The sequence below is a fragment of the Hippocampus guttulatus genome, chromosome 5 (genome assembly GCF_054856545.1).
Source record: "Hippocampus guttulatus isolate MCC_2025c chromosome 5, RoL_Hgut_1.0, whole genome shotgun sequence".
NCBI lineage: Eukaryota > Metazoa > Chordata > Actinopteri > Syngnathiformes > Syngnathidae > Hippocampus > Hippocampus guttulatus.
Window position 1 is genome coordinate 3,020,022 of NC_141265.1, and position 23,062 is coordinate 3,043,083.

Sequence of the window (23,062 nt, forward strand, 5' to 3'; positions counted from 1 at the left end):
CAGTATATACCACATCTCAGTATCTGCTGAGTTTGATGCATTCTCATGCTCTGCTGTCCTTTGGAGACTCGCTAAACATAAATTCTGCAAGCCGTATTGACATTTCAAACCCAGCTGGATTTCATTCAAGAACACCTGCCAGTCACCAGCTAATGATGCGCCTGAGGCTGTGAGTCAAGTGCAGGGAGAACATCATTCAGTAAAGGAAATGACAGTGGGGGGTGGCTCTAATTGACAAGAAAATGTGTCCATTTTAATCATCCATTCAATTGTGAATTGTAGCTGGCCACAGTACGGTCTCTGTCCAGTGAAATGAATAAACAAAACACAGAACGCGCATGACTTTCACAGAGTGGCCTTTAACATATTAAATCATCAGTCCGAAGACAGACATATTTTCCCCAGAGCGGTGGCATGTTCATTGATTTTCTCCCACCAGCACAAGCGACTTAACTTGATCACTGTGCAAGCTTTTTTTTCCACTTGGAACCAGCATATGGGTTTGACAAGCCAGCCGCACAGAGTAGGTTGAATAATGCAGTGAGCAATTTTTGAGATGCGTGTTTCACGGCTAAGGCAAATATTTACCCTACTTGGTTTAAGAGATTAAATCATAATAATTTTAAAACTGTGTCTGAACAAACTCATCATCTAATGTACAAGTGTATTTGACAGCCTCCCTAAATTAACAGTTTTAGTAATTACCCAAATTTAACTTCATGTTTCTGTAATGGGTTACCTACTCAGCAGTATATTGAACCTCAAGTAGATGACATTATATTTCGAATACTAATATAATTCTTGCTGTCCATTCATTTGAAAAATTACCGTTATATACTGTAATTATAGTTATTTACTTGCATTCCTGTGCCGGAAAAAAAGAACAAAACCAAAATGGTTTGACTGCTATGTTTGATTTGATTCATTTCTGACTTTTTCAACGAGTCAGCTCAAATTTAGGTATAAGTATCTCATATCTCATTTGTGTTCAAAATGGAAAAGCATTGCAAGTGCGCTGAAAATCAAAATACCGCCAAACCTCAATTTTCAAACGTCTCTGTTATCGACCAAATCGGATTTCGACCAGAAAATTCAAAATGTTTACGCCTCGGATTATGACCGAAAACCGGTTTTCGACCAAACTGAGCAAACCCGAATACGCCACTCGTCTCCTCTCGGCATCCTTACATGAGGAAGTGACGCTTCCTCGTAGCGTTCATTGTGAGCATACGTAATTGTTTTGATTTACGCAAATCGGACTGTTTTTATGTTATTTCTGCATAGTGTATTAGCCCCTAACCATGGGCTAATAAAATAGTTGCGGATTTCGAACAAATTGCTTTTCAAACAGCCTTCTGGAACGGATTAGGGTTGAAAACCGAGGTATGACTGTAAAACGCTACATCACCGTTGTCAAGCACAAGGCCCGGGGGCCAGATCCGGCCCGCCACGTCATTTTATGTGGCCCGCGAAAGCAAATCATGTGTGTCAAACATCCATGACCATTGCACAAAATCCGGAACGAAATATCAAATTGTCACACGTAATACGAATGATAATGGATGAACACTAAAAATGTTTTGGCGAAGAACTCGATTCCATATGAATGATTGCTCATACAAGGTGCATGAATTTGCCTAAAAAGTGGCTGATGTGTTCTCATTTCAGGGAACTACTGTTCCGTTTGAAAACATTTATGCTCATTTAAAATATTGAATCCAAATGAATATGTTTCAGGCAGCTGGCATAGGTTACAACTTCCAATCTGACCTCACTGTCGTTTTCTGCACTGCAAATAATTCAATCAAGTTGACGGAAGAAACATTTGGCAGCTGGGATGCAAGAATATTTTAGGAACTGCAAAGTCATACGGTAAAATGTTGGCTTCATGGAAATCCCTGTCCATCTTTTTACAGTTTTGTGACCAAAATGTTTCCAAAAAGAATCTTTTTAATTGGCAAATCAAGCATCCCATTTCTGCCTAAATAAGATGAAACATGCTGCTTATGAAATCTCATATGTCAGTAAGATTTTAATGCGTTTGTCACTTAATGTACATTCAACTGTACTTCACAAGTGATAAGATGTCTACTGTATCACCAAATTACGGTTTAATGACCACACCTGGCAGTAGCCAGGTCAACCTTGCAAAACAGGGAATGTGGCCACAAGGTCATTGTCCACCAAATAAAATGCACACATACCAACCTTCACTCCATGAGCCATCACATTATCGTGGTTGAAGGCTTTATGTGTCCCAATGATCGTAGGTGATAAATTGTCTGGGGCTTTATGCCCCTGGCAGTTTCATCCATTGCAAACAGGTCCAAGGTGAGGGACCGGACAAAGCACAGCTCAAAACAGCCATGATGTATACAATTAATTTATTAATGGAACCATTTTCCCTTGCCCAGAGGCAGGTAACTGGGGCCTCCCCGGGCAGCCGGGCCTGCACCCGTGGGGTCCCAGCTGCCGCAACCGAAAAAGGTGACCGGAGTCCCCATTCTCATGGTCTTACCACCTGTGGGAAGGGTCAAGAGGGTTGGGTGTAAAGAGCAGGTTGCTGGCCGGAGGTTACAGAAGCTAGCTCATCTCACCTCACTGGCAGGGAAGGGGCACGAGCTGGTGGCAGATAAGAGAGTAGACTAACTCCGCCTTTGGCCTGACTTGCGTTTGCGCCTGTGCTTCAAACAGCAGATTTTTCAAAAAAATGTATTTGGAATTGCAAATGCAATGCAAATCACTCATAAGCAAATACTGTATTTCCATTTATTCAAAGAAAACAATTCACATTTTTGTTGAGACCATCAGTGCAACGCCCATGAAAGATGTAAAAACACGCTGGAAATTAAAATTTGGTTGAATCTTCTCAGTTTTATTTTGTCAACTGCCTATAAAATAAAATAAAATCATCTGTATCCAAATACATTTAGACTATATTATAATGGGATTTTTTTAAAGTAGTTTCAGCGAGTTTATTTTGTCCTACCATTTGATGGAACTTAGTAAATTCAACACTTGTTCTTAGTGTACTTTACAGTACAGAAGAGTGTAATAGATTCTTAAAAATGGCTTTAGGAAGGAAAAGGCATCACGTTTTCAAAGTTCCTGAATCAGGATCGCCATCTGACAACCTTCTGAACAGAGTTTTGAGATAATGAACATTCCATCCTCTTTGCCATATCATTTAAATAATTCTTTCAAATGATGATGAACGGCAATAAAAACGTATTCCTTTTTGACATCACAGAGCTCTAGCATCACTTTCAGTTGTACTCAATACATCACGGCGTTGCACCTCAGAGGGCAATATATTTCATATTTCAGCCCAGAAACATAAAAAAAAAAAAAATCGAACTACTTACATCATCAACCATGAGTGTTGCTATGGCTCGGCCGATCTCGTTATATGACTTGGCCTTTCCCTGTGGTCCCAAGAGAATGAACAGGAATCTGTGCAATGATGAAACAAATATCAGGTATATGCAGGGGCAAAGATTTGGTACGTGACATTCAAAAATAAGGGCCATCTCACCTGGTGGGCACAGGCACCTCAGTCAGACCTCCAAGTGTTGTAGCTTGGGACAAGCGGACAAAGGCAACAAAGGGTTTGTGGAGGAAATCCACTTCTCCCACCAGCACGTTGGAGGCCTCAGCATCTCTGGGGATCTTCTTCATGAATTTATTCTTCAGCTAATGATGGCAAACACATAGGGATAGACAATGTCTCATGAAACATAATAAAAATCACATCGGACCTCATTCAACCTTCTGTTCTCACCATATTTTCATTTTAAAACCCAACTCACATTCTTCAACAAGATTTTGGTATTCAAGAACGTTTTATTGGCTGGAATTTATTCTCAAAAACCAAAACAACTTACGAAAGCCCCACAAAAACACCCACACTGGCGTTTGATAAATATACTTATTGTTTTACAAAAGAACTTATACATGTGTGTGGCACTGGCGCTGTAGTGGTTTATGCTGCTGCCTTTGAACTTGAGAAACAAGCAATTTATTTAAAAAAAAAATTGGATGATTAGAATCCCTCACGGGGCTCAGGCATATTTTGTTGTGGTGCAGAACACAAAAAGACACAGATTACATAAATGGAAACATGCATGAGCTATGTCTCATTATATGTATGCATGTCATGCAAACAGCACTGTACTTTGTTGAGCTTCACAGTAAAGGAGGGGCCTCTTGAAAATGCCATCTTCCCGAACAAATACATTTCTCTCCCGATAAACACAACCGTTTTTTTATTTTTATTTCCCCCCCCCCCAAAGGAAAAATGATAATGCAGCTGTAATTACTTTTACTGGAGTCACCTTTTCACAAGGCGGTATAATTGGGTTTGGTAAGTTAGACACTTTTGGGGCGCTTTTCTAACTGACGAGCATGACAGATAGCTGCATACCCCCCGCAAAAATAAATGAATAAAATGACCCCCCCCCCCACCAAAAAAACAAACAAACTTGCTTGAGGTGTTGGAAAAATTGCGAAATATGGGAACACAGAGTTGATAAGTTGGCAACATTGAATGAGCTCGCTTCATCTCATGAGCGAGCTCTGCCACCGGTTGTCATGGTAATAAAAGCTATATTCTGCATTTTCACGAGACTAATCGCAACTCATTGTGGTCCACAAATCCCCCTAAATCTTCGTTGGATTTGACTCACAATTCTTTGAAAAGTATTTGTTCTTCTATCGGAGCACTAGCTGTTCGGCATATTGATTTTTTTTTTTCTGTTTTTCTTCTTCATTTTGGGCCCGAGTATAAAGAAGTGTCTAAATAATGCAGGTTGGTGTACAGGAGCTATACAGGTATTTGGGAAGCACATTGACCTATATATTTCGATGGAGAGGTGCGGCAAAGGTTTTGGCAGAACAAAAACACTCAATAATATGAGAGCCTTGCCAATAACCCACAGCCTGATTCTCTAGCGCCATGTGAGGGCCAAGCACGAGGACAATATGATCCATTTTTTACCAGCTCAATATTGACACAGGCAATGCAGCAAACTATCCTTGTTCCACTGTCACATGTGAGTGGCCAACTATAGGTCTGCAAATGCATTCGAAGCACCCATCCCCCCCCCCCCCCCCCCCCAATTTGGATTGCTGTGTTAGCGTTGTAAATGTACAACTTGGAATTACAACTTACAATGACACTTGCGATGACTACTTATAATAAGAAGTAATGCATAGAAAAATACAGATCTGTATATATAAATATTTACTATATTATTATTAGTATACTATAGTTTAATATTGTAAAACATATCGTATAGGGTTATCAGGAAGTGTTAGGTGCATAACTTTATTTCCATTTTATTTACAATTTATTTTTGGCAAATTCAGCCTGTTTACTTCAGGGGTGTCAAACTGATTTTTGTCGCGGGCCACATTGTTGTGACCGTTTCCCTTGGAGGGCCGTTATGACCGTGAAAACATAAAGAAGTCAAGAATAATGGCTCATTCAACGATTCTTGAAGTTAGTGTAATGAGGTTTTTTGGTCACAAGAAAATGCTTCCAATATCTCGCTTATTTATTACATATGAAAAGTTGAAATTTTGGTCCAGATTTTAGCCATCATCGTAGAAGTTGACGTGTTTGAATTCCTTTGCGGGCCACATAAAATGATGTGGCGGGCCAGCTCTGGCTCCAGGGCCTTGATTTTGATGCCTGCGGTTTAGTTGTTCTTTTCACACGTTTGAGAATCCATTCATCCATTCGTTCCTTCAACCCCATCACATGAAGTCATTGCAAACACATGTACATTGATTGCTGTCATGTCAGTCAAGCAGTGTGAATGGCACTTATTGTCAACCTCTGCGTTTCACATGCTTGCATCTGTCTGAGCATTTGTTAGGGGGCTTAAGACCCCATTGGTGTGAGCCCTGGGAATGAGTGTGTTGTGTGCGTGTGTGTGTGCAAATTTCCTCTATTGCCGGCTGTCACCTTCCGAGATTGATGGTCCTGAAAAGCAGAGCTGCCTCTCACCACCCCGACGAAGCATCAATCGAACACATCCGTGAGATATTAGGTGGTAATCCCAACAATAATTCAAAGCGGCAAAGTGGAAAATGAATCCAACAGCGATATGCTTCCAGGCAGAAAATACACATTGTGACGTTGTAAAGGGGATGTGGGAACATTTATTTTGTCGTTGTGAATGATGAAAAGGTACAATTTAACTGCTCCGAGGAAATGTTCAATGACGAGCTTTATTTTATTTTATTTTTTCAATGTACAGTAGCAGATCTAGATTAGCCAGACATGCAACTGCCCCTCCAGATGGCGTTGGAATTCTTTCTAGGGACGGGCAAGTACCGATACCAGGCGCTGGTACTCGCGACGGCGGCCGATACCGGTACTTCTGGTGGTCGTTTTGTATTCAGGAACTCAAGGCATGCATGACAGACAGAAGTTATGCAAATTAAACCCTTAAAGTTATAGATCTCCTTCAAAAATATATCTGGATCCAAATGCTTTTATTTCATCCAACCAACTTGATGAAATAAGATTGAGTAAATTCAACACGCCATTTTTTTCAGTGCATAGACAAGCAATCGTACACTCTCTCAAGCATACCTCGGAACAATTCAGTGCTCAGTCAAAACTGCCACGCATGCTTTTTGGAATGTGTGAGGAAACGGAGAGAAAGTTGTGGAATGTAATAAAAGTAAGGTAAACTTTTGAAATAATATTCTCGACCCAAAATATGTGAGTCATATTTCCTCCATTAAAGTAAGTGGTGGCATATTGTTACCCTACATTTATTGGGCAGGTTCTACGGGTGGTTAATACATATTGATATTGACAGGACATATTGATTGATGTGGGCATATTGATAGAAGGGTGGTTAAAATGTAGTTCCCGGACAGCAAAAGGAAGCCCAAAGAGGAGATTTCTGTCGATGTGGTAAGAGATTACAGGATACAATGGTCGGGTGTGAAAGAAAAATACCAAAAGAATAAAGGGGAGAGATTGAAAGGCATGATTTGCAGTTGTCAGCCACCCTGAGAGGAAAAGGCCAAAAAAAAGTAAAAAAGTCGAATGTCCGAAGCCCAATGCCCCCAAATTTGTAGAATTTGGAATCTGATGGCTTGGTTGCACTAAACCTGGTCATTTCATCATGTGCCACATCACACGAGACCTCAGCAAACAGAAAAGGGGGCGATAATGTATGTCCCGGAAGTTACAGACTTTGTTCATTTGCACTTGTTATTAGTAATGGATGCATGTTTTTTTGTGGTGGGTGTTAAGTATTAATGTTCGCGGTTCCTTTTACATTTTTTCATTACAGGAGTTTGTCATTTGGAATGTTGGAATTTTCCTGGTAAAATATTCCAGGTGGTTTGTGCTCCACCATTTATTTCCATGTAAAAAAAACATCTGTGGTAATTGTGTTGAAGACTTACTTGGTCTGTGCTGGGAGTATCTGCAATGTCGTTCATACTCCTACTCTGAGCGTGTCCTGCTGGGTGACAACAACAACTCAGATGAAACCTTAATCGTTAACTAAATATTCAGTTTCCTTTGAAGTCGAGTTTAGCAATGAGTGGACCATCTCCTGTTTGGGTATCACATTGAACAAAAAGTTGTGAATGACAAACACATTGGAAATCCATCCATCCATCCATCATTATCTTTTCTATCCCACTTCTGCTGTAAAACATGTAATCACATCTGAAAATTCATAAAGCTTTAAAAAATTTGAATCGATCAAATGTTGCTCCCAAAGAATTGTTCTGTCTTTCTTTCTTAAATTTTGTGTTTACCCTTTAAGTATTTGGTGTCGACGTGAAGCCTGTTTATCAAGGGGATACATTGCTGAGACAACCCGTGGCATAGCGATACAATATTTTTACACTTCTGCCTCCCGCTTTTTTGACAAAATCAAACTTATCAAAACACATTTCAATTTATGAAAACATTCTTCCGTAGCGTTTCCTTGTCGATAATTGGAGGTAGCATCCATTTGAGGAATCAAAATAAGAATACTGTGGCTTGCACAGTTCTCCAAAAATGTTTGTCACTCCTGCTTGAAGTTTATCGCAAAACTGACATATAAACAAACAAGAAATAAACATTGAATAATGAAATGATGACAAAATGTTCAACCAAACCATATCGCGGTAATTTCATTTTACGAATGTCTGCTAGCTTAATGTCCACAGAAGGGCTAATTGATTTAGCATAGAAAAAAATCTAACAATTGAAATATTGACACTCACGGGGTAGCAAACGCAGCTTTCAACATACTCGCAGGCATTTATTATAGCTGCTCTATTATGTTAGAGAGCTTCTCTGTCTCTTCTCCTTGCTCTTAAGTAATTAAGCTGCATCACCATCCAGCAAGTTGCGGCACAACGCAGTATTACACAGAACGCACACAACTCTCAATCCAATTGGTCCCTTAATGTGTGAGGAGTGTGGTTTGTTAAATGCCCACTTCTGTTATGAAATTGAATTGAATTACATTTGAACTTGCCTGCACATTGTAGAAACCCGTCGAAACAATACACATAAAAAAGATCGCTTAATTAAAAGTCGGAGATATAACGGCGATGTGGAAGATGAACCGCAATATAACGGTAGTTCACTGTATAATATTTTGAAAACGTGGGACACTCACGCAGGCGGCCGTAGCTGCCAGACTGCTGCTTGATTCGAATGTCCTCTGTGGATCGATTGTAGTTGGCCACCGGCATCGGGCCGGGTGCCCCTCTCGGCCCCACCGGACGAGCTGACAATCAAGGGCGCAAACGAGCAAAAAGAAGAGGTCAGATGTTCAGCTCGACGGCACATCTAGCAGCTTGCGCCCTGGATACCATGTGGAAAATTGATAACGAGGAAGTCATCATACACTAATAGATTCACTCGGGACACATCTTCATTCGCAAATAGAGGAATCTTTGAATAATAATAATAATCAGAAGGTGTGACATGATTTACAACACGTAATAACTCAGAGGAGTAAGAACACGATGCTACACGCTCCATTTGTAATGCCTTGCCTAATATTGGAATGCAGAGCATTGAACAGATTTTTTTTTTCTTTTGCTTGCATTTAATTCGCCGAGCAATGGGGCTTCATTTTTCAGTCAAGCGGTAGCAGCAAAACTCACAGGTGGATGAACTCGACTTCCCAATGTCAGCGAGAGAGCGATGAATTGGCTTCTTGGTCTGGTGTCGATGTTTCCTCAACAGAACAAAAGTGATCTTCTCTCGCAGCTCAGGCATGATGAGGCCTTCCTCTATCTGTCTCTCGATGATGTCATCTATAAAAACAGACACGACCGAATAATTAGGGCCTGATTTACCAAAAGGGTTTGCGTGTGCAAAAACAGCCACAAACTTTGTTCGGCGACGCAAGCAAATGTGGAGGCTCGTCAATCGCAAGATAAACGTGACATAAAAGTGGAAATTTAAGGTCACTTAAATTTAAAAGAGTTGAAGTAACGTGTAGCTTGCCGTGTTACTGACACACAGTTAGGCTAGATAGAAAAGTGTGGCTGTCCCTCCCGATACAGCCCCCCCCCTCCCCCCCCAAAAAAAGCTAGGAACTAACCTTTGTATCTCACATGCGTTAAATTCCTTCTCAGCATAGATGAATGAATAACTGAATTCAATTTTGGTCGACTGAGAGCAGAGCTCAGAAGGGATAAAATTGCAAAATAAATCATATAACCAGCTCCAACACTCTGTGCACACCCAGAACAAAGACCACTTTTGGTTAGATCAAAAGTTCAGGCCCAGAAGTGCAGAACCCAATAAACTTCTGTCTTCTTCGTGGAATGAACATGCGCTTGACCACATTAATAAATATGTACACATTAAAATGGTCTAAACACAGTTCTACTCCTATTTCTCTCATATACGGCTCTATTTTCGTAGACGGCACATGAGCAAATGCTGGCGTACCCTGATCTTCATGCAAGCGCGAGCCTCACTGCATCTGTTTGGGAATTCAGTAGACCATTCTTCGCCAAGCTGGGCGCTCCAACACACCGAGGCTGTGTTCTTTGACATGCATCCGTCTATTAAACTATACGCCTGCGAGGATGGCGTCTAAGTCCACTGCAGTCGGTAGATCGCTGGTCGAATGCCGTTCTGCTCAATTTGAACAATATCATTATATTTTTTTAAATAATCCCACGGGCTGGTCCGCAGCTGGGCAGGGATTTGAGGGCTGGGGGGGGCTGGAGGTGGATATAAATGTATGATTGGTGGTGCGGAAAGATACATATTGAATTAGCCAGCTCATTCTGTATGTGTTTTGATGTACCGCCCCAGATTTCTCAAAACGGGGTCTACGTTTTAGAAACGACTTTAATTAAATGCTGTCTATGGTAAACACTTGCAGCGGGTGCTGCACATCGGTGGTTAGAACACATACTTTGAGTAAATTACCCATGTTTTATTTTCACGGCTCACCACAATCTTCAATTTATGAATCACATCCAAAAAAAATAATGAAGTGAGATTAAGAAATGATTCCTTATGATTTGTTTTCCAAAGCTGCAGCAGAGGGATTACAGAACCACATGCAGTCCTGGCACTCCTATTATGGAAAATTCTTTCCATCCATCCATACATACATCTGTATGTCCGTTCGTCTGTCTGTGTATACACACATACAAACATACATTCATCCGTCCATCCATAGATAAATACATATGCATGCGGGAGATGGAACAATAAATTACTTCCACAAAAAAAACGTAGGCATGCAATTCTAAATATATTACAAAGAAAGAAAAGAGATCTTCATTAATGGATCATCTCCCACGTAAATACATGTAATATTCAGATTACATGAATTAGTTAATTATCATTCAATCATTTCAAATTACGTGAGCGGACTTTTCTTCACATTATGCGCATGTTATTTTAATGAAGAGGAAAAAAGTACGTCTTGATTAATGCACCATCTGCCCAAATGAAATGAATGAGTCAACATCTGTTCAAATTCTGCTCAAATAATTTGGCCGTTTTAGGCCAGGCATCTAACACTATGGTGATGTCATATGGATATACATTAACAGTCATGACATCCATCCATCCATCCATTTTCCGAACCGCTTGATCCTCACTAGGGTCGCGGGGGGTGCTGGAGCCTATCCCAGCCGTCTTCGGGCAGTAGGCGGGGACACCCTGAATCAGTTGCCAGCCAATCGCAGGGCACACAGAGACGAACAACCATCCACGCCCACACTCACACCTAGGGACAATTTAGAGCATCCAATCAGCCTGCCATGCATGTTTTTGGAATGTCATGCAAATCTCAATTCAGAGTCACCTGTGAGTGGTTCATGGGGAAATTGCGGTTTGGGAAGCTGAAATTATAAATGCTCATCTACGGTATATTGAGCTGCTAATCAATATATTGCTAACTACACACGGTACAACTGGGCCTGCAGCTTCTGTTTGACCCTGAGTGAGTTGTATTGTGCCAGTAACTGCACGTCAGCATGCCGTACTCTTAGACGGGATTGCATGCAATGTGTGTCTTAATAAAATGCTTTCATTGCATCAATGGCGTGTGGTGCAGCAGAGCAAATCAATTGGCTTTCCGAGTTGTTGGGGAAACGATAAATAAATGTCCCCGAACCCAAGAAAGCTTTATGGCATTGCCTGCAACTGCCCTTCTCCTCCTCCTCCTTCTCTCTCTGACTCTCACGTCCACACATTGCACTTTGCAGTGCCCCGCGCACAATACACAGCAATGTGACCTGGCCTGTACACTTGCTATGCCATGTAATAGTGCAGAAAAGAAGGGCCAACATGGATCATAAAACATCCACAAGATATTTGGAAGAGCACCATGTAGGTTTAGTGCTTCTCTCTAGTTCAGTAGTTCTTAACCTGGATTCGATGGAAACCCAGGAGTTCGGTGGATCGGGCTGAGGGGTTCGACGGAGCCTATGCCATGGAGGTTAAGAAATCCCCGACTCAACATGTCAATGAGTTATGACACGCCCGCTTGGCGATCACTGGCTGCAGATGATCACGTTACATTGCTTGCCCAATCAGTGCTGCGGGGAATTCAGTTCACTCAGTAGTCAACGTGTGACTGTCGTGATAGTGCATCGTAAAATTAGAAAAACTTATACTTATGTCTTGAAATCTTATTTACTTTTCTCTAATAAATGCATTTTTTTATGTCTTGAATTTGTAAAAAGTCATATTTTGTTTATCACGAATAAAGGGTTCGGTGAATGTGCATATGAACTGGTTGGGTTCGGTACCTCTAACAAGGTAAAGAACCACTGATCTAGTTGTAAGCAAAAAAAAAAAAAATCACTGCATTGACTACCGTTGAGCTGTGTTTAGCTTTTAGTACAACGCATTTAAATGTAATCTTTGAGACGTGTTTGTCTTTAAACTTTATTTAGGTATAATTTGTATTTACTTTTCATGTACACACCTGTCTGGCAACCTCAGGTCTGCGGACAAGACATTATTAAAAGTACCAAGAACTAAGCGGAGGCTCAGAGGGGATTGAGCCTTTTCTGGGTTTAGTAGACAAAAACATTTATCAAAGAACGTTTCTTTTTGAGAATTAGTGGGAAATGTGTCATTTTAATCTCTTTTATCATACCCAATAACTCTGAGCACCTGGATTAAATGTCTCCCACTAATGCTTGGCAACAGACAACATAAAACGCATTGTTTACGTTTGACAGAAGTGTATTGTATTACTTTTCTCATCCGCTTATCCTCTCGAGGGTCACGGCCATGCTGGAGCCTATCCGAGCTGTCTTCAGGTACACCCTGAACCGATCGCCACCCAATTGCAGGGCTCACACAGACAAACAACCATTTGTGCTCACACTCATACCTAGGGACAATTTAGAACAGTGGTTCTTAACCTTGTTAGAGTTACCAAACCCAACCAGTTCATATGCACATTCACCAAAACCTCCATTAGTGAAAAATAAAAAATGTTTTTTTTTTACAAATTCAAGACATGAAGAAACGCATTTATTAAAAACAGAAAAAAGCAAACACAATGAGTATAGAGTATAATTTTTTTTAATTGTGCACAAAATGAACCAGCCACTGATGGCCAAGCGGGCATGTCATAACTAATTGACATGTTGAGTCGGGTGTGTCTTAACCTCCATGGCAGAGGCTCTGTCGAACTCCTGAGAGTGATTCACTGAACCCCTCCCCTAGATATGGCGGCCCGGGGGGCAAGTGGTTAACGCGTCGACCTCACACTGGAGAAGTTGTGGGTTCGATCCTGGCTCCGGCTTTCCTGTGTGGAGTTTGCATGTTCTCCCGGGCCTGCGTGAGCTTTCTCCGCGTTTCCTCACACATTCCAAAAACATGCATGGCAGGTTAATGGAACACTCTAAATTGTCCCTAGGTGTGAGTGTGAGCGCGGATGGTTGTTCGTCTCTGTGTGCTCTGCGATTGGCTGGCAACCGGTTCAGGGTGTCCCCCGCCTACTGCCCGAACACGACCGGAATGTGTGTGTATGTGTGTGTGTGTGTGTGTGTGTATATATATATATACACACACATATCTGTATATATATAAGAGCGGAAACCGGATACCAGGAGGGCAGCTGGTACCCCCCTGGTATCCGGTTTCCCTTGCTCCATCTGTGGTCGAGTCTGCGGCTCAAGAATCGGTCTCTATGCCCACGAGAAGTGGCACCAGCGACAGAGTTGCTGACCCCCCCCCCCCCCCCCCCCCACCCCCACCCCCCTACCCATCCTCCCCTCCCTTGGAGCAAGTGTCATCATCAGACATGATGGACAGCTAGAAGAGATATATGTATATATATATATATACACACACACACACACACACACATTCATTCACACATGTGTGTGTATATATATGTGTGTGTGTGTGTGTGTGTGTATATATATATATATATATATATATACACACACACACACACACACACACACACACACACACACACACACACACACTCATTCATTCACACATCCATATATATATATATAAAAAAGAGAGACTGATGTCTTGCAAGTAATGAAAAGCTCACCAACTATTTGGGGCAAAGAATAGCCATCCAGGTCCAACAGAATGGTTCCTGTCTGAAGACACGTCCTGAGCTCAAAAAGACTGTGCAAGGACAGCGTGGACACATGCGGTTTGCTCCACCTCTCGCCTCCCTCCTCTACTTTCTCTTCAAACTTGACCCATCTGTAACAAAATGTTGAACACAATGAGACACAGCTGGCGGTGCAGATTTCAGGCTTTTGGACGTAGCGCGCTGTGAAGGTGAGCGAAATAGAGTGAGCGATTCCTCAGCTGAGTTCTGAGGAAACTGACTACTGTGTGCTTTAGGCTGCCCCCCTTTGAAGAACTCTCCAGAGGTAAAATGTTGTAAAAATGTTCTGTCTCTGAGTGTTATCACCACTGAACAGCTATTTCCCCTGTAGTGTTTGATTTGAACTCAACTCAGCACAATGAGTCCTCCAAAGACAAGGACTCATCAAGTTGCACAGATTTTATGATGTCTTCATTCATCGGGGGCGTTATAGTCGTCTCCCAATCCAGAGTTTGTGGGTTTGAACCCCTGCTCATGTGACCATGTCTTAGTGTCCTGGAGTAAGCTCCTGCTTCTGATGCTGTGTCATCAGGAGGTGGAGAAGCAGTCAATGTGAAGTGCTTTGAGCGCCTGGTGGGTGGGAAAGTGCAATACGAGTGAAAGTAAATAATTATTAAGAGCAATATTAACTAATTCATTTGGATTTGCCAATGATATGTAAATGTTATTGTGTTTATTAGCACAGCTGCCTGATAGTTGAGAGGTTGAGGGTTTCAAATCTTGGTTTAGGTCACACTGTGTGGGGCTTGGAAGTTCTCCCCATGGTTGCATGAGTTTTCTCTGGGTACTCCTGCATCCTTGCACATGTGAAAAACTTGCATGGTACATTAATTGAAGACTCTGGATTGCCTGCGGGTGTGAATGTGAGTGTAAATGGTTGTTTATTTACATAATCAATGTGTTTGACGATTTACCTATTTCACTTAAGTCAGCTGGGAAAGATTCCAGCTGAACCGCAACTTTAATGAGAACAAGCAGTATGGAAAATGGAGGAATGGATATTTCACATGTTAAAAAATGTCCCCAAAAAAGGGTGTTAGTGCAGAACACTGTGCAATCAGATGAAGTGTACAGTATCTCCGAGGACACAGCTTGCATCTGATTGCATATACAAAGTACAAATCCCAATTCCAATGAATTGTATTCCATTTTACGCCATGTTGCGACTTCATTGCCATTGGGGTTTGTCTAATGATGCAGACTAAGTATGCAGCATTAATGAGCGGCAGCATCCACCTTGCAGACTCCTTCCACTCCAGTTCATCCCCTTCACGCTGTAGAGTGTCCATTTCAGTGAAAAGTGTCGGCGTGGGAACGTCATCGTCCTCACTCAGGATGTAGCGCAGCCGCTCAGCTGCTGGTGACACTTGGTGGAAAACAAGACAGGCCAGGAAGAAAGACATTACTAAAATATAGTATTCGGCCCATGCTTGCATGGGTTTCCTTCCATAATGAAGAAATATTGATGCCATGTTAATTGAAGACTCAAAATTTGTGTAAATACGAGCATGTGAAGCTTCTTTCTGTACGTTTATCTGTATGCACCTTGTCGGTGACCATCTTAACCGAAAATAGCGGGTACAGGCTTTAGCTCATGGCCCTAAAAGATAAATGGTAGAAAATGGAATGCATGGATGGATAATGAATGGATCTTAATGAAAAAGTTCAGGCCTATGCCAGAGGTGTCCAGTTTGGCGCTGATCCAAACGGGATTGTTTGGCCTCGGAAGAGGAAAGAAGAAATCATTATAATATCCACTGTGACAAATAGCCACTGCTTCCTCCCTTTTTGCTGTTTGGCAGTCAACCGCTGTCAATCAACAAGGCGTTAATGACCACCTCAAAGATCGTTCTGTATTATAATCAGGTTCTATGTGTTTCTTTGACTGGAAATACCACACAGCCATCCATTTTCCAATCCGCTTATCCTCACAAGGGTCACGGGGGGGGGGGGGGGGTGCCGGAGCCTATCCCAGCTGTCTTCGGGCAGTAGGTGGGGGTCACCCTGAAGCGGTTGTCAGCCAATCGCAGGGCACACAGAGACGAACAACCATCCATGCTCACACTCACACCTAGGGACAATTTAGAGTGTTCAATCAGCTTCCCATGCATGTTTTTGGAATGTGGGAGGAAACCGGAGTACCCGGATCAAACCACATACTTTTATTTCATAGAAAATCATGCAAACAGTATTGAAATGAAACACAATTTTCATCATTCCTAAATGCAGAAAACGAATCAATCAGCCGGTGTTAATTATTTTTTTCATCCGCCTTTCAAATCATGGCTCGTGTACAAATGGCAATGACTGCAGAACGAAAGCACACGCGGGTTACAAATTACTACAGCATTATGGATATTCAATCATGTGCCCCGGAACGTACAGTACAATCCAGTCAGTGTTGTATTGTATGGATGAGGACTAACTTGATTTCACTACAGGATAACAACACGCTACAGGATAACAAGCTATATGCGAACATATAGGCGGATGTAATTACTGTGCCTTCTAATGTCATCAGTGATCAATACAATTGATGTCCACTGCTGACAGCGGTGCTTATTCGACTTATGTTATTTTTTTTGGGAACCGGTAAGGACAGTTACATACAAATACAAAAAAACAAGAACAGAAGTATGAAAAGTAAAAAATGGCTCACAAAATCATCAATTACCATGACCAAATTATGCCAACTGGGTGGCGAGTTTGCTTGAGAAACCCAAGTAAAAAAAAAAAAAGGTACCGGTAGGTTACAAAAACCGGTCCTGCACTGAACTTTGAAAACACAATCAAAGACATGGTGTGAAATAATGCTGCACTAATATGACGAAAAAGTGTGTGTGTGTGTATACACACACACACACACACACACACACACACACACACACACACACACACACACACACACACACACACACAAATAGTTTACCAACCGAGTTGATAGAAGTGCTTGTCTCGAACTTACTTGTGCGGTTTATGTCTTGGAGACTCGGGTCTTGCGAATCCATGAGTCCTTCCTCCATGTCTATGTCTCTATACTGGTCAGGCTCGTGTTGTCTGTGGTGGCTGTAGCGTCTGTCTCTGTCCGTGGTGCTGTTGTCATGACTCGAACGCCTTCGCCTGCGCTTACGCCGATACCCTCGAGGAACCGGTACACCGATGTAGATGGACTGATGATCTGCTGGCAAAGATGATCCGAAGACACGTTAAATATATGCCACATCTGAAACAATATTTGAAACAATTAGCCATCAACCTCTTACAATATGTAGGATACATACCGGTCGGTACGCACTAAGGAAATAACCAGTCATCCCACGCCTACTTTGGGCCTGAGACAAAATTTGATTATATTGGCCTCTAATTCTGCCAATAATATTGATTAGTGATCATTCATTGTTGAATTTCCCCTTGAGGGGTTAGAATGAATATAATAATTTAAAACAACAACAACAACAAAATACACTCTAAAATTGGACTGGGGTTTGATTTACATACCTTTCCAAGTAATAAAGCCCCACAAATGCAATACTGAATATCACCCACCGGGGGTGTCCAACTCAGGTCCTTGAGGGCTGCGAACATGCATGTTTTAGATGTTACTCTCCTCCAACACACCTGATTGAAATGATCGGCTCATCAGCAAGCTCTGCAGAAGCTTGATCATTGTCATGATTTGGTTTGGGACCAACAGGTGGCACTGTAGGGCTCCTCCTGCAGCTGCAGACCGGTTGGTCGTTATGTAATTATTAGTTGTAAAAAAAGGACTCCCGCCCGAACACTCATTGTCGGGTCATTGTTTGCTCTTGGCTGCTGTCATGTTTGTTTGTTGCTGTTTGCTCTTGCTACTGTCATGTTCGTTTGTTTGCTGTTCCTTTGCTGCTGTCGTGTTTGTTCTGGTAGTGTTTTGGTTACTGATAGTTTTTGTTTAAGTCATGGTTTTTGTTTGTTACTTTGGACTTTGTTTTGGATTTTGTTTTCTTTGTTTTAAATACAATTCGTCAAGTACACCCTGCTCCTCCCTCCTGCCTGCTTTTTTGGGGTCCACCACCACCTCGCAACGTGACAATCATGACCCTAGTCGTTTGAATCGGATGCGGTGGAGAAAGGATAGTGGCCCTCAATGTCTGAATTCGGACACCTCTGTAGGCCTACTAAAAGTAATATAAGTAACATAAACCAGTATACAATGTATTTACTGTAAATTGTTGTTGGTTTAAAAAACCGAAACAGCAGTCTTCAAAATAATTTGTCATGCAACAACAATAAAGTGCAACAACAAATACAATGAAGTAGCTATAAAAATAGATGCCAAGCAAAAATATTTGATTCGAACATACATTAGAAATCAGTCACCACCGCCGCCCGCCATCATGTACGGTACTGCGTCTCTCACAGAAGAAAATATTTTCATCCAGTTTATAATGAGTCCCATTTCAATATGGCTCCTCGTGATAGACATTGGCTTAAAAAACTGAATCTAATGATATCACAGTCAATGTTGACTTTTTCGATAATATTGGCAGATGAGATTTTTCACTCCACTTTTTACTCAGTGGAGCGTTTGCTCAAGTGTTAATCCACTGAATGAATTACACATCGCATACATCAGTTTACCTGTTCGTCTAAAAATTTCAACAGCATAATTTATGGAGAAACACAACTCGTGTTTATTCTCAGAGGTCTCGAAAAATATTCCACTCACCTTCTTGCTCCTCATAACGTAGTTGTGAGACACTCATCCCTCTTTGTCCGTGCTCCATCCTAGTAATGACAACAAAGGGTGATAGAGTTAAGAATAAAACGCATGCATGTTTTAAAACTGTTTTTCCAAGTTGTTATTTTATATTTGCAGTGGTTATGGATTCAGGTATAACTGTATTTGGTTTGGTGAAAATGTTTTGGCTGACTTTCACATTTCTGACTTCATGTTGTAATGCGCAGACATTTTACACATTTACTTTTTTGCACAATTTTGATGGACTGTATTTTCCGATGGGCAGCCCGGTAGTCCAGTGGTTAGCACGTCGGCTTCACAGTGCAGAGGTACCGGGTTCGATTCCAGCTCTGTCCGGCATCCCTGTGTGGAGTTTGCATGTTCTCCCCGGGCCTGCGTGGGTTTTCTCCGGGTGCTCCGGTTTCCTCCCACATTCCAAAACCATGCATGGCAGGCTGATTGGACGCTCTAAATTGTCCCTAGGTGTGAGTGTGGGCGTGAATGGTTGTTCGTCTCTGTGCCCTGCGATTGGCTGGCAACTGATTCAGGGTGTCGCCGCCTACTGCCCGAAGACGGCTGGGATAGGCTCCGGCACCCCCCGCGACCCTAGTGAGGATCAAGCGGTTCGGAAATGGATGGATGGATGGATGGATGGATGTATTTTCCGATGAAGGTTTAACTCGAAAATCTCATAGTTGTTTTTTAGGTATGGAATGAAAACATCAAAATATGAAGACCGCAAAGTTTGATGAAACTTAAAATCAGCTCCAATCGCAACATGTTTCGTGATTATGTCTGCATGTTGTTATCAAATTTATTTTTATGTGAGTAGGCTTGCAAAAGGACAGGCTAATGTTTTGCACGTGTGTGTCATTGTTCTGATTCTATGAGCGCCAAACAAGAGCAACAGCAGTTGTGGATCTTGTGCACTGACCTGCATGTTGACTTATATAGGAGATCAATGGGAAAATAATTAAAAGCCAGGCTAAGTCAATGGAAATTTGCATGATTGAAACTAATGTGAGGGTAACTTGGTATTGCTGAACATCTGTACAGAAAAAGGAAGGTCAGTATGTGTTACTGACGGAATTGTATTTTACTTTATAACAACACCCTTTTTTTTAATCTTACACTTGACAAATATAGTCCTCCCAAAAACGAAAAGCGACACCAAAACTAATACAAACTAAACTAAAATGAAGCGTACTTAAACAATCTTGGAACTAATAAAAACTAACAACACTGCTCTTAAAATGGATTTGAAAGAACTGAATTTAAAAAGAAAAGCAATAAAAAAATAACTATAATGAAAAATCCCAAACTACTGCAACACTGAACAGCAGCCTGCCAGAACCAGCTGTTAATGGTTAACATTAATTAGCCATACCACAACACACACACACACACACACACACACACACACACACACACACACACACACACACACACACACACACACACACACACACACACAACCAAGCAATACCACTGCAGAAATCTATTACAATAAATGTTATTTTCAAAGTATATCACTTATTTATTTATTTATTTATTCTTATTGAATTGTAATTTTATGGTAGTTTTTTTGTGGCCTCTACATTTTTAATTTGTATTTTAAAGACTGAGCAGGCACTCAAACTGCAAATTAGCTCATGTCTGTACCTTGTCCGATGTACCTTGTCCACATCGGACATTCACTTTTCTATCCTCTTCTTCCTTCCGGAAAAGGCCACGGGACATTTAAGTCAAGAACCACAAGGTTTCCAGACAGTTTCTACCACAAAGCTGTGATATGATATGCATCTGACCCCATCCTACAGGTTGAACTCATGATTACCGGCATACCGGCCACCCCTTACACAAAAGTGTGATAGAATGAACAAAATCTGTGCAGTCTTGTCTGATCAAACATATCACTTCAATATTGGAACCAAAATTATGGCTCAACTCCCATACCATAATACAGACATTCTTGCAAATATGATTTTTTTTCCTCAACGTGGCAAATTGTTAGATGTCTAACTGATTTTATGACAGTGACGATTGAGTTTTATTCTATTCTATGCATCACGCAATTTCCCCATTTTTAAAGGGAATTCTGTATGTATCATTCCTGTTAAATAAAAAAATAATCAATGTTAATTTGACTGTCCTTATAATTAAAAAGTAACACACACACACACACATTAAGCACACTTTTTTCTTTTTTAAACATCCCAAGCCTGATTGTCCAGTACTTCACATATTCACATATACACTGTACATCACCTGCATATTCTCGCTCTGTACAGATACCACACTCTGCTGGTATCTGATTCTCAGGCTCCCCTCTCTCAGGATTTGTAACTCTCTTTTCTGCTCTGTGTACTCTCTCAGGAAGCAATGTCTCTCAAGTCCTCTGAAGGTCTCTCTCTGTGGCACTCTCAGTTTGTCTCTCTTCAGCTCTCTCAATAATGTCATCATCTGGATTTGGTCTCATTGTCTGACACATTTTTAGTTATCATAATGGTGAAGAAATGTCCTTTTCCTTTTCCCATTTTGAACTTGAGACAAAAATCCAAGTAAAGGAATACACCCTATTTCAGCAACCCAGTCTTTAAATCAGTGTTTCCCAAACTTTGTTTAGCCAAAGCATATATTTCACATTGGAATAAAAATCTCACATTGGAATAAAAATCTCACTCTAAGCAAAACGATTCTCAAATACTGGATAGGTCTACCGAGGTTAATGATGTACCTTCTGTCATTTAGTGAAAGGGCATTTGATTATTCTGTCTGTTACTATACATGCCTGGCATAGACAAATTAACAAAATAAATCATTGATGTCCCAGTAATTGACACTGGTTAATTTCCCATGGCACATCTGATGATCTCTCACGGTACACCGGTTGGTAATCGCTGCTGTAAATAACATTTATTATAATGGGCTACTATTGTGGGCTCATTTGCTTTTGTGTTGGGTTATAAGTGTCTCAGGAAGGGTCTCAACATTTTAATTATTGATGTTATTGTTTTCTTCGCGTTGATTTTATCCTTCGTGTCTGCGAGTTGATTTAAGTCATACGGTTAGCTCTTTGTGCTGCTTCTGCCTTCATTTTTTCCCCCGACAATTCTTCAGCAGCATCCCAGCTATCAAATGTGTAGTAATCCTGAAATAAAGTTAATTATTAAATCACTCATTATGTCTTTAAATGTGCTCATTTCTGTCCTCAGAGTTCTTTACGTTTACTTTTCAGAAAATCTTACTGCATCAGGTTGATATGTTTACTCGTCGTATATTCCAATGGCTATGGGTGCTGCACATTCATTTGGAACCAATGTTCCCTCTCAGCTGCGCTCATGAGCAATTGCGCAGTTCTCGCACCCTCTCGGCGCACACAATGTCGATGACGCTGGCGTGCACCATGCACACACTTTACATTTCTACATTCATTCCATCCCAATTTGATCTACAAAAAGGACACCACACCGTTCCCACTTCCCTTACAGTTTCAGGAATGTGACTGAGGAAGCACACTCACTTATTCTACTCTAGTATACTTTGAAGCATACATTGACACACATACAGTCACACTCACAACTGACCAGAGGCTGCCGGCGACACGGGGGAATACCTGTACTCCATTCAGGAAGTCCTAACATGAGCAAGTAAATCAGGCTCTCTTCCTAGTTTTTGACTATAATTTATGAGTGGGTAATGTGTGATCATATTTATACAGACTGTATTTAGACTGAATTAATTATGCTTAAATGACCTCAGATCTGAAATAAAAATGACAAACTAGGGCTGATTTTATACATGTCACAAATCTGTACTCCACGATATGCGAATAATATGCTCTATTTTGATACATACTGTAAGTGCTTTTTTTTATAATCTCATAAACATTGTAGCTGTGCTCTCAAATGCCTTAAAACAAAAAAAAAACTGATGGATCCATATATATATATATATACATGTGTATATATATATATATATATATATATATATATATATATATATATGTCATTTTTTTTGTAGATTTGGAATGACAGGAAATACAAACATAATACTCCAACAATATTAAAATTCTGTTTGTGTTGATTTTTGTGAAAAATGCACACATTAGGTCGTGCACTTCATTTGGGATTCCTATTTCACAGTTTTGTGCTTGAATGGTTTTTGAACGGTACTTTTCATGCATGAGGGCCCTTTCCACGAGGGAAAGAAAATCACAGCATGTGGTTATTTTTTT

At 41.0% G+C, this 23,062-nt stretch overlaps 1 protein-coding gene across 9 annotated transcripts in view; it reads right to left on the reverse strand.

Annotated features, from left to right (window-relative positions):
- Nucleotides 1-23,062, reverse strand: part of slc4a5a (solute carrier family 4 member 5a) — a 45,134-nt gene that overhangs the window by 16,072 nt on the left and 6,000 nt on the right. For 4 of the 9 annotated variants that reach the window (XM_086110932.1, XM_086110936.1, XM_086110928.1 and 1 more), the window contains exons 2-10: nt 18,814-18,872; nt 17,074-17,289; nt 15,345-15,474; nt 14,040-14,200; nt 9,142-9,294; nt 8,649-8,759; nt 7,432-7,490; nt 3,536-3,693; nt 3,366-3,453 (exon numbers count right to left, since the gene is read on the reverse strand). In XM_086110932.1, the coding sequence (XP_085967058.1) occupies nt 3,366-3,453; nt 3,536-3,693; nt 7,432-7,490; nt 8,649-8,759; nt 9,142-9,294; nt 14,040-14,200; nt 15,345-15,474; nt 17,074-17,289; nt 18,814-18,871 (1,134 nt within the window). In that variant the 5' untranslated portion in view covers nt 18,872. Of the gene's footprint in view, nt 1-3,365; nt 3,454-3,535; nt 3,694-7,431; nt 7,491-8,648; nt 8,760-9,141; nt 9,295-9,371; nt 9,478-14,039; nt 14,201-15,344; nt 15,475-17,073; nt 17,290-18,813; nt 18,873-23,062 lie in introns of those variants that run through there. The other 5 variants (XM_086110931.1, XM_086110935.1, XM_086110930.1 and 2 more) reach the window with 4 other exon arrangements.